General features: G+C 59.6%; 2 protein-coding genes across 2 annotated transcripts; one reads left to right on the plus strand and one right to left on the minus strand.

Moving 5' to 3' along the window:
• Nucleotides 1–26: 26 nt before the first annotated feature.
• On the plus strand, nucleotides 27–4,161 carry LOC140655450 (ras-related and estrogen-regulated growth inhibitor-like protein). The gene is made up of 4 exons (XM_072870010.1): nucleotides 27–1,142; nucleotides 1,571–1,624; nucleotides 2,078–2,154; nucleotides 2,718–4,161. The coding sequence occupies exons 1-4, from the start codon at nucleotides 1,004–1,006 to the stop codon at nucleotides 3,141–3,143; spliced, it is 696 nt and encodes a 231-aa protein (XP_072726111.1). The 5' UTR covers nucleotides 27–1,003; the 3' UTR covers nucleotides 3,144–4,161.
• Nucleotides 4,162–4,910: 749 nt separating this feature from the next.
• On the minus strand, nucleotides 4,911–10,943 carry PLIN1 (perilipin 1). The gene is made up of 8 exons (XM_072870495.1): nucleotides 10,537–10,943; nucleotides 8,846–9,044; nucleotides 8,615–8,697; nucleotides 7,994–8,246; nucleotides 7,603–7,802; nucleotides 6,904–7,056; nucleotides 5,977–6,210; nucleotides 4,911–5,459 (listed from the first exon to the last, which is right to left on the minus strand). The coding sequence occupies exons 1-8, from the start codon at nucleotides 10,579–10,581 to the stop codon at nucleotides 5,088–5,090; spliced, it is 1,539 nt and encodes a 512-aa protein (XP_072726596.1). The 5' UTR covers nucleotides 10,582–10,943; the 3' UTR covers nucleotides 4,911–5,087.
• Between the last annotated feature and the right edge of the window lie 2,667 nt (nucleotides 10,944–13,610).

Genomic DNA, 13,610 nt, shown 5'->3' on the forward strand with positions numbered 1-13,610 from the left:
CCCGGCGCCGCGGAGGGGGAGCGGCCAGCGCGGCCCCGCCAGCCCCGGGCTCGGGCTCGGGCTCGGGCTCGGGCGGGAGCGGCGGGCCTGGCCGGGCGGCCCTCGCCGCCCCTCGCCGCCCCTCGCCGCCCCTCGCCGCCCCTCGCCGCCCCTCGCCGCCCCTCGCCGCCCCTCGCCGCCCCTCGGGCACAAAGGCAACAGCCCGGGAGGAAGCGGCCGGAGCGGGCGGCGGGGCTGGGGTGGCGTGGGAGGGGGCGGGGGACACGGGTGGGCTGCGGAGGTGGTGCGGCAGGTCGCGGCGAGGGGACACTCCATCTCGCGTGAGACGCTCCATCACTTGTGAGATGCTCCATTGCTCATGAGACACTCCACCACTCGTGAGATGCTCCACTTGTGAGACAACGCTTTGTCACTCATGAGACACTCCATCACTCATGAGACAACGCTCCACCACTTGTGAAACAATGCTCCACCACTCGTGGAGCACCACCACTCCATCACTTGTGAGACGCTCCACCACTCATGAGATGCTCCACCACTTGCGAGACAACACCCCATCACTCATGAGATGCTCCACCGCTCATGAGATGCTCCACCACTCGTGAGATGCTCACAGGCATTCCCACGATCACCGTGGGGAGGGGACAAGTGGCTACGTGGCCCTGCCAAGGGACAACGCGCTTGAGGTGCAGGCGTGGGCAGCCTCCTGGGATGCAGGTTGCGGAGCAGCTGGTGCAGACAGCCGGTGCTTCCTGGCCGCCTGCCGCACCGGGGGATGGCAGGGCCGGCTCCGAGCACTGACGTACGTTCAAGACAATCTGAGCGATAACAAAGTTTTTCATCTGGCCGCCTGCAGCTCCCGCTGCACCGCCCCTGCGGCTGCGGGGAGGGGTATGGCCCTCGCGGGTCCCCTGGGTGCCGTGGGAAGTGCTGGCTCCTCGGCTGCGCAGAGAGAAGTCGCAGACGCCGCTGGGACCGCTGGCAAGGCACGGCCACGCTCGGCATGGGGCTCAGGCTCCCTCTGCGCCGGAGTGCCAGCTTCACCCCTGACCACCCTGCCCTCATGGAGGTGCCTGGCCCCACCACCCTGAAGATGGAAGCAAACGTCCTCGTTATGGGAGCGGACAACGTGGGGAAATCGGGTAAGAACCGACCGTGAGCTGGGAGCAGGGGGTTCCCAGGCAGGGAGACCTGTTTCTCCCCCGCAAAAAAGGCTGAAGACTGCAGCAGCATTTGGAGAACAAGCTGCAGAGAAGAACCCCGTGGAGCAAGCTGGTGAGATGGGGCTGAGCTTTCAGGTGTGGTGGTGATTCGAGGTGGGGAAGCTGAGCACGACCTTGCAGGCAGCAGGTGAGTGACGAGGAAAGGTATTTTCCACTGAGCTGTGGTTTGCTGATGCTCTGGTTCGTGCTGTGCCTCTGCTCTGCTCGCAGACCTGCCAAGGGCTGGAGAACCAGAGGTCGTTGCTGCTAGCGGGAGTTTACAGGCGGATGGTGCCTGACTCTGCTCTGGATTTAAAAGGAAAAATCCTTCAGGGTTATTCTGATGGTTCTTATTCTCCCCTCTGCAGCTCTGACTGTGCGTTTCCTCACCCGGCGCTTTATCGGGGAGTATGGAGACATGGGTGAGTGCCAGGCCGGTTCCCACTAGGGACTGGGGTCAGGAGGTGAGCCTGCTTCTACCTGTGGGATTTCATTGCTTCCCATCCTCTCCTGCCTTTCTCCAGAGCCTTCGCCTGCTCCCGGGGGGGCTCGATGGTTGTATTTGATCAGTGACCCGTCTCTTCACTCTGGAACTGCTTCTCTGGGGTGCAAAAGGTCCTGGGTGGCAGCTGGTGGCACCAGTGTGCCTGGCCTGAACGCTGGGGTGGAGGCAGGCTGGGGCGGTCACAGCCCTGGAGACCACCATGCTCCACGTGGTTGTTTCTGTACGAAAAGAGCCCCTAGACCTTGCCTCGTAGAGCATGGTCTCCCAGGGTGGACATGACAGGCTTGTCCCCAGGAGGAGAAGACCTGGGTTGAGGGAGCTATCTCTTGGGTCTGTGAAGATGACCATTTTTGTTCTCATTTTTTGGCAGAATTCATCTACAGCCACAACCTGACAGTGGACGGCCGAGAGATTCTCTTCCACATCTGGGATGTCCCCAATTCCCAGGTGAGAGGGCTCCTCTTCCATCGCCTGTTTTCACCCTGGGGAGAAAAAAACCCCTCTACTAAAAGTTACACAAGGGGGAACCATAGGCATAGGCAAAACCCTTGTGTCAGATGGTTTGTAGGCAACTAAACCCTTCTTGCCTGCAGAGCACAGGGCAGCAGCATTGCTGGCAGGGTAGCAATAGTCACTGTAGCCCGTGGTCCTCTGACTGAGGACGTTGGGGCTGAAGCGCTAATGTTATCAGCCCTGATTGAGCACAGGACTGTGCTGACAAAGTGGAAGTGCTTCTCTGAGGTCCCCACACTGTTGTCACCTACAGCCTGCAGTGCTTGCCAGCTGGGTGATGAGGTGAGGACAGTGATGCTGAAGCCCCAGTCATGTCCTCTTGGTGAGGTCTCCCAGGTCCTGCTCTGCCTTCCTCGTTACTCTTTCTCTCTGCCCTTCTGCTGCTGCTCGCTAGCTGCTCTGGTCCCGATGGGCTCAGGATTGCTGTGCCCTGTGCTAGCAGGCAGGCGTGGAGGGAGGGGGCTGGGTAAAGAAACCTTCCTTTTCTCTTTCCCCAGGAGCAGGCAGAGGAGGGCTCCTCGGAGGAGAAGCGAATCCAGTGGGCAGATAGCTTTGTCCTGGTCTACAGCATCTGCGACCGTGCCAGCTTCAACATCCTGCCCCTCAAAATCCAGTTCATCAAGGCGGCCAAGGAGGGGCAGAGCCAGGAGAAGGTGCCCATCGTCATTGTGGGCAACAAACGGGACCTGCACCACCAACGGGTGGTGTCCAGCGAGGAGGGTCGGCTCCTGGCCCTCTCTTTAGACTGTGGTTTCTACGAGGTCTCTGCCGCCGAGGCTTATCATGGGGCCCTCATGGTCTTCCATGGACTGGCCGAGCGCATCCCTGACACCAAACTGGCACTGAAAAAGGGTACGGGGATCCGTGGCATTGTCAAGACCATGTCGGCTGTGTTTGCCCGTAAGCGAACGGATTCCCTCTGAGATACAGCCTGGGTGTTGCTTCTCTCCGCACTGCCCAGCTGGACTGAGCCTCCTCCCTGGGTGCCCATGGAGATGGTGTGCGCTTCCATAAGTACGGTGGGTTCCTTGCTACCCTCCTAACCTCAGGGTCTGGGTCTCCTGCCATACATGGCCAGTGCAGCTGAGGACTGTCGTGCCTTCCTCTGCTCCCTTCTGTAGAGCTCTTGGCTCTGTGGTAGGACAGGTGGTGGGGTCTCTACTCTTTGCTGTACCAGATTTTTACATGCCTCCTGCTTTCTCCTTCCATCGTCCAATGCTGGAAACCACCAGGTGATCTTGCCACCGCTCCAGCCAGTATCATCCCCAGCTCCTTCAGTGGGAGCTGCCCAGGCTGTCAGTGAGCAAGGAGGACATGCTGCTTCTGCACGGCCACCCAGCTCAGTGTCAGCCCCTCCTACCCTGGGATCCTTATTCCTGTTTAACACTCATCAGGGTCCTCTCTGGTAACCCTGGAGCACCCGTGAGCTGGCAATGTGGGGGTTTCTCCACTGGGGAGCCACCGGCAGTTCCCGTGTGCACATCACCGTGTCTGAGTGCCCCAGAGCCCATGGCACCGGCTGACCCCCAAGGACCTTGGTGAGGTCCCCATCCCACCTGCCTTGCTTTTGAACCGTCCTGCTCGTGGTGCTCTCTCCCACAGCCTTTCAGCGACTGTAGTGGTTTCCCCTGTGCAAGCGCCGTACGGGCCGTGCTTGGGAAAACGAGGTGCGTGGCTCGTTCCCAGGATGGGGAATCATACCGTGCGCCTTCCCAAGCCGCTCCTTCTGTAAGGCTGCCTGTCCCTGGGGAGGAAGGGAGGTACGGAAAGGGGTCGACAGGCTCATCGCTGAGCCTTCTGCTGCCGGGAGGTTTTTCCGCCTCTCCCCAAACCCTTCCCCTGGTGCATCTGGGAAAGCAGTGTGGTGGGTTTGTATGTGCAGTACGGACAGTGATTGCTCTGCTCTGTTCTGGAAATGCAATAAATTTACTTTTGGCAGGAAGCCCCCAGCTCCTCGCAGCTGTGAATTTGTACTCGGGGCATGGGAAGAGACACGTACGGTGCTGGGTGTGAGCCCCCACCGTCCCTGCAGCAGCAACCTGAGGATGAGTTTCCCGTACCTGCTCCCTCAGCCCTGGGTTGGGTGTCTTGTCCCGCTCTGCTCCCTCATTTTGGTGGCTCACTCTCATAAAGCAGCCAAGCAGATGGGGCGAGCAGCAGGTTGGGAAGGTTTATTATTGCAATGGATACAACAAGGTGTTGCGGGAAGCCAGGCGGTCCTGCAGGAGAGAGGGGCTCCAGGAGCTCCACCTGTTCTCACCGGTCTTCTTCCTCACCCCACCGTCTGTCCCACCATCAGCTGGGGGTGGGTGCCAAGGCTTTCCAACTCGTGAGTCCTGCTGGTCGGTAGGGACCTTCAGCTCCTCTATGGAGGAGCAATCTGTGGCCAGGGATGGGCCCTGTGAGGTGGGACGGAGAAAGGATGGGGAACCAATCTTGCTATGGTGATGTTTGATGGCTATGCTGTCCTCCCTGCTCTGTCTCAGCGCTCTTCTCAACGTGTAGCCCATCTAAGTCCACGCTATCTGCTCAACAGGGACCAGGGTGGCCCAGTGCCAGGCCTGGCTGGTCCCTTTTTCTCTTTTCTGGTCTCACTGCTCTTTCTGCATCTCCTTCACTTCTCTGGTCCCCTCTGGTCCCACCTCCCCCTACCTTCTCCTTCCACCAACAGAGCTTTTGGCTGCCTTTATTCCCCCATCCTGGCCCCGATGCACTCCAGAAGGAGAAGACATCCCATGGCATGTCTACCACTTTGAGCTCCTGTATCCCGGTACAGGGGTGCGTGTGGGCGGCTGGCGGGGGCCCGGGCAAAGCGTGGTGGGGGGGGATCAGAGGAGGGCTGGGATGCGGTCATCCTCCCCACCAGCTCAGTCCTTCTTGAAGGCAGGGCTGTAGAGGTTGGCGTAGTACGCCCGGCTGTACATGGCCTCGGGGCTGAAGCGGTAGGAGCCCTCGCTCACCCGCCTGTTGTAGGGGGCGAAGGCGGATTTCCGCGGGAGGGGGCACTCGGGCTCGAAGGCAGGGCTGCGGTAGAGGTTGTGCCGCAGGAAGAGGGGGTCCTCAAGCCCCAGGAAGGAGAGGGGGTGATGGCCACGGTACAGCCGCCAGTCGCCCCTCAGCTGGGATTTTTCCTCTGTGGAGGGGGCGGCAGGCTTGGTGTCCTCCTCCTTCTGCTCCGTCTCCGGGCTGGGCTTGCTGCCCCCGGCCGCCTCCTCTTCCTTCACAGACTGCCTGCGGAGCTGAGAGATGGGGTGAGCACCCCACTGGGCTGCACCCGCCTGTTGGCTCCGCTCTCCCTCTGCTACACAGCCCCCCCAAAACCGGGGGGATCCTCAGGACAGGCTGGTTTGCCCCCAGAGGGGTCCCCAGCGGAGGGGAGTGGGCGGCTGCAGCCCCCGAGCAGCTGCGGTGGAGAAATGGTCCCGGGGAAGCAGCGGGATGGGGGGAAGGAGAGGGGACATGGTCTCAGCCTGAACTTTCACCTTCCCAGAAATTTGTGGTCACACCCTGGCTTGACTATGACCTGTGTGAAGGTGCCACCACCGGCTGACTTGCCAGCTCTATGGGGGGGGACTTGCTGTCACGGCTTGGGGGATGCTCAGGAGGAAGGTGGGACTGAGGTGTCCCAACAGCACCCCATCTCTCCACTCTGGTACCTCCTGGCACTGCCCGGTGCTATGGGGTGCTCATGGGAGGGAGGTTGGGCAAAATGGGATTTGCTGGAGATGGACAGGACCTGGCTGGGGACACACTCACCGGCACGTAGCTGTACAGGGTGCCCAGCAGATGCTTGGGGGCACTGACGAGGGTCCCCCCGAGAGCATCCACCGTCTCCATGGCCTTGGACAGCCTGCGGGGGGTGAAGAGGATCAACCCCTCTGCCGCGTCCCAGGCCACAGCCGGGACCTTCTTCACGCTGGAGATGCCGGAGGCGCAGGCGGTTTGCAGGTTGTGAGCCACGCTGCCCACCAGCCCGGGGCTGTCCCCTGCCTGCCGAGAGAAACCAGCTCAGCCGCTGGCCCTGGCCCTGCCAGCCCCTCCGGGCAGGACAGGAGTGGCTCTGGGCTCCCCGTCCCCTCCGCAGCCCAAAGCTGGAGTGCTTCCAGCTCTCTGCCTTGCAAAAGCCACCACAGCCCTTTGCAGCAGGGTCGCTCCCTGTCCTCCCTGGGCTGCCCCCACTCCCAGGCCCCCGGGGACCCCCTGCCTCGGGCTGAGCTTCTGCCGCAGGCAGAGGTGAAGGGCAGCGACCCTGACCTGCCGCTTCCCGTCCCTGCGTCCCAGCGGAGCCGCTGCTGGGGACCGTTCCCAGCCCCGCTGGCTCACACCGCCCCTGGCTGCTGGGACCATGGCGGGGGGATTTTTCGGGGGTGTTCAGGGGCTCAGTGGGGCACTCGGTGCTGACACCCCACAGCAGCAAAGGAATCTTGAATATACAAGCCAGGGTGACCCTTCCCGGCGCAAAGGCTGCCCACAGCCCCCAGCTTTGGGGTCAGGGAAGGGGGCTGCTGGGGCTGCCCCGCTGCTGACCCCCCCTTGCCTCCTCCAAGCTGCAGTTCAGGGTTCAGCAGGGATGGGGGCCTGGTCCCCAAGGGTATGGGGGGAACATCCCCCATGCTGGCATGGTCCATGGGCAGGAGGATGCTTTGGGGCGCACCCAGCTCGCTGCCCCGCTTTTCTCCATACCTCCTTGGTGTGGCTGTTGTCTTTCTTCCCCGCTTTCTCCTGCTTTTGCTCAGGCGCTTTGCTCTGCCGCCGGCTCAGCCAGCCAGCTGCGGTGCTCTGCCCATCACCGTGGACCCGTGGCGCCTCGGGCACGCTCGGCTTGGCCAGGCTGCCCTGGAAGGGAAGCAGAAAGCCACTGCTCGGCAGGGGTTGGCAGGTCCCCTGCACCCCATCCCACTTAGCCTGAGGATTTCATGGGGGCCCTGCGGTGCGCAGGGAGCAGAGGAGTTCATTTATGCATGTGGGAAAAAATCCCGAGGGCAGCTGGGAGTTCCGGGATTTCGGCACAGGCCAGGGAAGGGGTTCCCACCGCAGCACTGAGTGGGAGAGGAGAGGCACCTCCTTCTCCCCATCCTCTCCAGGCCTCTGGGGGGGCTTTTTGCTTTAGGGAAGATGTTATGGCAAGGCCATAAATCAACACTATACATTAGGAGCCAGCTAAAAATAATTCATCCTGCTACCACAGTACAAGGTTGTGTGTGAATGTGCCACGGGAACCGCCGGACCCGGCTTGTCCTGCTGAGCGGGAAAACCAGCAGCGCCCACCACTCTGCTCTCGGATGTGCTCCAAGGAGCCTGAAATGTCTCATCCAAAAGCAGAATCAGCCCAAAAGAGGGTATGGGGGAGCAGGAACCTGGCGGGTGGGTTTTGGCACTCACCAGGATGGGGATCCAGGTGGCCAGCTCCTGCCCTTTGGCTTTGGCACGCTGTAGGCTTTGGGTGGTTTGCTGGTAAGCGCGGTGGGAGACGGTGCTAACCAAGGCACCAATCCGGCCCAGGGTGCTGGGAGCACTGGGAGCGCTGGGCTGCTGCTGGGAGACCTTTACTGCTGACCCACGTGTCTCTTTGGGCTTCTGATCTAAAGGCAGAAGAGCACAGGCAGAAGAGCGGTGGGGGGTTTATGTCCTGGTGGGACAACCCGCCTAGGCAGCCCTGCAGCAAAATCCAGGGGCTTCCTCCTGCCATATGCACCCCATGAATGAGGTGCCACCCCACATGCAGCCAGCCCTCCCCAGACACCCTCAGAGGGGATTTGGCCATCAGGACTACCTGCTTCTTCATCCTCCTCTGGCAGCAAGTACTCCATCAGCTTCTCCAGCCCTCCCAGGGCCGTGTCGACCCCTGCGGCTGCCATCTGGCTCACTGAGTTCCTCCTCGTGTACCTTGCCGTCGTTTCCACCGTGCTCTTGGTGGCCTCAAAGCCCTCTGCCGCCAGCTCTATGATCTTATCCATGGAGTTGCCAATGGTGCTTTTGGCACTTTGGAGTGGGGAGGCAATGGTGCCCTTCAGTTCGGACGCAAGCTGCAGGCAGAGAGATGGAGAACAGCCGTGCTGATGTGCTCGGGGTGGCATGGGAGAGCTAGAGGAACCACGGGGACCCCAGCCATGGCCATGACAGTAGGTAGCCCTGAGAGGGACATAACAGCTCTCTCCAGCCTGGGCTGGAGTTAGCTGGCAGGGATGGGACATAGGACACTGTTGACCTATATTTGGAGGACCCCAACCATCCCCTGGGCTGCAGGAGCCCCTGGAGGAGTCCTTGCTCGGAGGTGCTGCCCTGTTCCCCCCTTGAGCAGCCCATCACCCTCCAGAAACAAGACCAGAGGAGAGACGTGGTGTGGGCTCTGTAGGGGGCCGGGGGATCTCAGACTGTCCTGCCTGTGACTTACCTTGTCGACAGGGTACTGGAGGGCAGGGATCTTCTCCTCCAGATGGTCCAAGCCCCGGCAAGCCAGGTTGTTAGCCACAGCGACTGCCTTGGGCAAAAGCATGGGGGTGGGTTAGTAAGAAAAGCTCCTGGGCTGTGCTAGGGGGTCTCAGGTGCCCGTGCCAGTGCTGTGCCACCAAGGGAGGCTCTGGTACCTCCCCCCTGCCGTGTCCTCCCCAGTGGATGGACTCACACTGAGGCTCCAGCTTGCGCACCACGGGCTCCACGCTCCACATGGCCAAGGCGCTGGCACCCTGCAGGCCCCGCTCGTAGACCTCGCACACCGAAGCCATGAGTGGGTGGGCCTCCTTGGTGCTGGCATAGGTCCGCTGGAGGCTTTCGCAGGTCGAGCTCACCACCGGCAGCTGCAGGACCCTCTGCAGCACGTTCTCCTGTGCACGGCAGATGGGCATTGGTTAGCCAACAGCCATTCCCCAAGGAATGCCCCATCGCCCGCATGCTGGTGGCATTTGGTGTGTTGCAGTGACCACAGAGGACCTCAGCTCATGCTGGAGGAGGATGGCATTTCTCGACCCCCATTGAGGGTCTCCCAGCTGCGTTGCGTACGGCACAGGCATGGACAAGCAGGCTGGCTGCTGCCGCTGAAGGAGCAGGGACACCACAGGCAGTGTCGGGGGGTGATGGTCCCCACTCCCCCCATCTCCCAAGCCCGACTGCCCAGGCATGAGCTTCTTCAATACTGTGCCTTACCTAAAAGTGTGAATATAAGTTCTGATTTCTAAGTCACCTCAGCAATTATCCCACAGACTGCCCAGGCGCTCCCTCTGGCTTTCCACCCAGCTCTGCTGCTTCTTCCATCTAACCCAGCCCTTGCTCCTGTCCTTGGACCAGCAAAGTCCATTTTGCCTATGTGGCACCTCTGTCCTGTCTGTCCTGTCACCACTGTGACAAGTAAGGGATACGGACCTCAAAAAGGAGAAGGGGAGAGGAGCGGATCTGTCCTTGATGGCACAAAGGGCTTTGGTAGGAGCTATTGAAGAAGAGGGCACCGGAGCTCTCCGAGGCAGCAAGGCACTGTGTCCCCACACCCTGCTAGCACAGGCAGCGTCGGATGCCAGTGTAAACCAGCACAGCTGACACCTGTGTGTGCTGCCAGTGCTGGAGCACAGCTGGAGGTAGGTCCCTCAAAGCTGGGTGAGCAGGATAAACCTGCAGCTCCAACCCTCCGCTCCTGCTCTCGCCTGACACCCACCTGGTGAGGTGAGACAACCGTGCAAGGCGCTGCCGCCCCATGGGAGGAATGGGGCAAACGTTGGCTCATCATAGCAGCCATGAGGCAAGCGCTCTTTGGGTTGCACGGGACAGAGCAGAAGAAAAAGCTGAGCTTTCCCCTGATCACTGGTGGGTGAGAGCCTGAGTTGGGCTTCATGTCCCACTTGTGACCATGACTGGGCCGTGAATCTGCATGTTTGATAAAAACTATATTGTTTTGTGCTGTATTGTGCTAATTTTGGCTTGATGTGGAGCCAGCCCTCTCACAAACCCCACAGTTCAGCAATCCCAGGAGCTCTAGCTGTTCAGAGCAGCGCTGCATCCATAGCAGCATGACTGCTGGAGGTTCGGGGTCCACAGTGGGGACACACACAAAGGACAGGCACTGCTGGCAGGTATCACCGAGGGCTCGCATCGCCCAGGATTAAGTTTCTTGATTCTGAACTATTTAATTTCAAGCATGCAAAAGTTTTTGTCCTTTCCCTTTGATGATGCTCTGTATTATTGCAGGTCAAGATCCATATAAAGATAACAGGGGACATGTGGGACAGCATCAGATGTGACTCGTATTCATCCGGCAGAGCCAGTATGAGCTACCTGGAGCCCTTGGCACACCTCTGCCCTCCCCTCTCTCCCGCTTCCTGCACCCACCTTGGCACTTCCATTCTGCAGAGTCTGATTCTTCTTCGCTGTCATCGTGACGCATCCACCTGCAAAGCAAAGTTGGGAGCCGCAGACCCCGCTGCAAAGGCAGGGCTGGGCTCGGGCTCCCCTCGCTCACTCCTGCACCCCCAGGCACGGCGGGGCCGGGAGCTGGGCTGAGACACACCCCGCCCATGGGTGCAATGGACACAGTATTGCCTAACGCTTGACTTTTTACCAGTTAAGCTATAAAACCAATGCCTCCACACAGCCCTCCCCTGCTAGTGTGTCTTAACACCCAAAGATGCAAAAAATTAGTTGAGAGGCATCTAGTTTGGAGGAGCTACAGTACAAGGCAGGATAAAGGGCATTGGCAGAGCTGTAAAGCAAACTCAGAGCAACTAGGATACTAATAGATGTGCATGGGGGCCAGGGTAAGAGATGCAGGCTGAGAGACGCAGGCTGAGAAGGGGTAAGAAGGCAGGACATGAGCAGAGAGAGGAGCTGCGGGCAGGGATGTGGCGAGCTGCCCGTGGTCAGCATCCCCCTCCCACACATCTGCCCCGCAGCTCTGCCGCTGACGTTGCCAGCGCCCATCCCTGCACAGCCCCAGCTCAATGCGGGGGGCGAAAGCACCTCAAAACATCCGTCTCCACTGCTCCCGGCTGGGTGACACCCGAAAGCACACCTCCAGCTCCCACCCCCCGGCACAGACCACCTTCCTCAGCAGCAGATGAAATGCAGGAGATTTCGGGAGTGCAGGGTGATCCCTGCTCTCGCTGCCTCCCCGGTCCCACTGCAGCTGTCCCCGGAGCAGCCGGTGGGGACAGGCTACTCACCGAGGGACAGCCCGTCCCCGGCCGAGCAGGAGCAGAGGGTGGTGGCTGTGCCGTGCCTTCGCCCTGGTCCTCTGAGAGCGATGCATGGTGCCGTGGCCACTACCACCACGAGGCCCCACCTCCCAGTTGCGCGGGTTTGGGAGCTGGCAGGTTGTGGTGGAAACTGGCCAAAGAGCTCCCTGAAGCCACTGTAATTTGGAACAGATGATGTCAGAAAATCCCCTTTGTCATCTTTCCTGCCTAGCCCAGAAGCTGTGGCACAGGGGAGATGTACCAGGGTTTAATGCCACTCCACCAAGAGAAGATGGAAAGAAGTCACCCTTGGACCTCACCACCTCAAAAGCAACAGATCGTGAGCAGCCAGGTGAAGGTGAAGAGTCGGGCAGCATTTGTTACGGACAATGGGGGGATGATGAGTGTGGAAGAGATTAAAACCTTCCTGTATTTCTGTAGCCCCTGTTATCCCCCATGGTGGACCAGGATCCTATCCTGTTGGGAAACGCAACACAGACCAAGAACATAGTTCCTCCCCAGGAGACTTTATTAAGCACAAGGAGCAGAAGGCAGACATGGGGGACACATCCTGCACAAAACAATCTAGTTTGGCCAGGTCTGCAATTTCTAAAAGAATCCAATGAGGATTTTGGCAAGGAGGCTTTTAGCTGAGGGTCAGGGCAGACATTGCATTAGGAAAGCTCTAGGCATTTGGAGTAGACAGAAAAGGAGGAAAAAATCAGGTTGGAAGTGATCTCTGGAAGTCACCTCATCCAACTCTCGCTCAGAGCAGGGCTACCCTCAAAGCTAGATCAGGCTGCTCAAGGTCTCAGCGAGTCAAGTCTCAAAAAATTTCCGAGGACAAGATTCCCATCTCTCTGGGGCCCCGCTCCAGTGCTAACCACACACATGATAAACCATTTCTTCCTTATGTCCAACTGGAATTTCCTCTGTTGCAATTTCTGCCTCCCACCTCTTATCTTAATCTGTGCACCTCTGAGCAGAGTTTGTGCTCCAGACTGTGCTCCATGTCCCTAAATGTCTTACCCTCCTAAGGATCCTCTGCTAGACTCTCTCCAGATCATCAAGATCTCTCCTGTGCTGGTGGGGCCAAAACAGGACAGGGTTCCCCAAACGTAGCCTCACAAGTACTGCATGGAGAGGAACAACTGCTCCCCTTGACCCACCAGTGATGCTCTCGCTACTGCTGCTCTTTTACGGCCAGCCCGCCTTGCCGTGCAGGAGGCACCCTGCCAACCCACATAATTAACAAATCCGTTTGTGGTATTGATTGAAAAGAAAGAAGACACCACCTGTATGAAGCTGTGATGGGTTTTGGTTATTGACTAAGGAGCTCAAGGATGAGCCACACTGAAGAGACGAGGACAGCATGGTGGAAAGAGGACAAATGCCAGAGGACAAAGCAATAACCCAAGGGGATCAGTGCAGATGGGAGATCCAGGCAGCCTGCTGAGACAAGGCTGCTGCGCGTCCTGGACCACCTGGCACAAGGCAGGGAGACTCTTGGCGTGCGGCTGCCCAGCATCCCCGTGCAGAACACGAAGGTGTGCACCCAATGCCTGCATGGCTCCCTGCTCCTGGCTGCGCTGCTCGTATGTGGCGGTGGAGACTTCCCAGGGACGTGGGAAAGCTGTGCATGGGAGGAAGATACCCCCCTTCCTCCCAAAGAGCCTGGAGTTCGCTTCCAGCCCGGGGCTCTGCAAAGCTCGCAGGCCTGCCTCGCTAGCTGGGTAGAGGCATATGAATGTCCTGGGCTGCCTCCAGCTCGGCGGCGGGGTGAGTCAGTGCTCTCCAGACAGCGGGACAAAGGGCAGCAGCCTGCTCAAAAGTTTGCTCTCTTGGCACCGAGACATTTTCCAGCCCCGCTGGCCTTACTAAGAGTGCAGGCGGCATGCCAACCTTCTCTCTGCCTTGGCTGCAGTTGGGATCAACAGACAACACAGCCTTCACCCTACTAACGCCTTCGCTCATCCCCTCCCCTTCCTCTGGGACAAGGGCTGTGCCAGCCCCGGGCTCTGCTGTGCAAAGGTACCACCGCCTCCACCCCCGGCCGCTCCACCCCACACCAGAAATACTTTCTGTGTTTCTGCAGGCAACATTTACAGCTCACCCGATCAGCTGGGTGCTGGCAAGCAGAGTTTTACACCCTCGTCGCCGCAGTCTGCTCCATAGCCATTCATATACGACGGTGAGGGGATGAGCCAGATCCCCAAAGACCTGCAAGGCATC

Source organism: Ciconia boyciana, chromosome 8 (genome assembly GCF_034638445.1).
Source record: "Ciconia boyciana chromosome 8, ASM3463844v1, whole genome shotgun sequence".
Classification (NCBI taxonomy): domain Eukaryota; kingdom Metazoa; phylum Chordata; class Aves; order Ciconiiformes; family Ciconiidae; genus Ciconia; species Ciconia boyciana.

Excerpts from the sequence above, each read along its gene's own strand:
- LOC140655450 (XM_072870010.1), top strand. The coding sequence starts at position 1,004 with ATGGGGCTCAGGCTCCCTCTGCGCCGGAGTGCCAGCTTCACCCCTGAC. Across the intron at positions 1,625-2,077 it reads CGGGGAGTATGGAGACATGG|AATTCATCTACAGCCACAAC; the intron begins GTGAGTGCCAGG and ends ATTTTTTGGCAG. Across the intron at positions 2,155-2,717 it reads GGGATGTCCCCAATTCCCAG|GAGCAGGCAGAGGAGGGCTC; the intron begins GTGAGAGGGCTC and ends CTCTTTCCCCAG.
- PLIN1 (XM_072870495.1), bottom strand. The coding sequence starts at position 10,581 with ATGACAGCGAAGAAGAATCAGACTCTGCAGAATGGAAGTGCCAAG. Across the intron at positions 8,698-8,845 it reads GCGCAAGCTGGAGCCTCAGT|TCGCTGTGGCTAACAACCTG; the intron begins GTGAGTCCATCC and ends TGCCCAAGGCAG. Across the intron at positions 6,211-6,903 it reads ACAACAGCCACACCAAGGAG|GCAGGGGACAGCCCCGGGCT; the intron begins GTATGGAGAAAA and ends TTCTCTCGGCAG.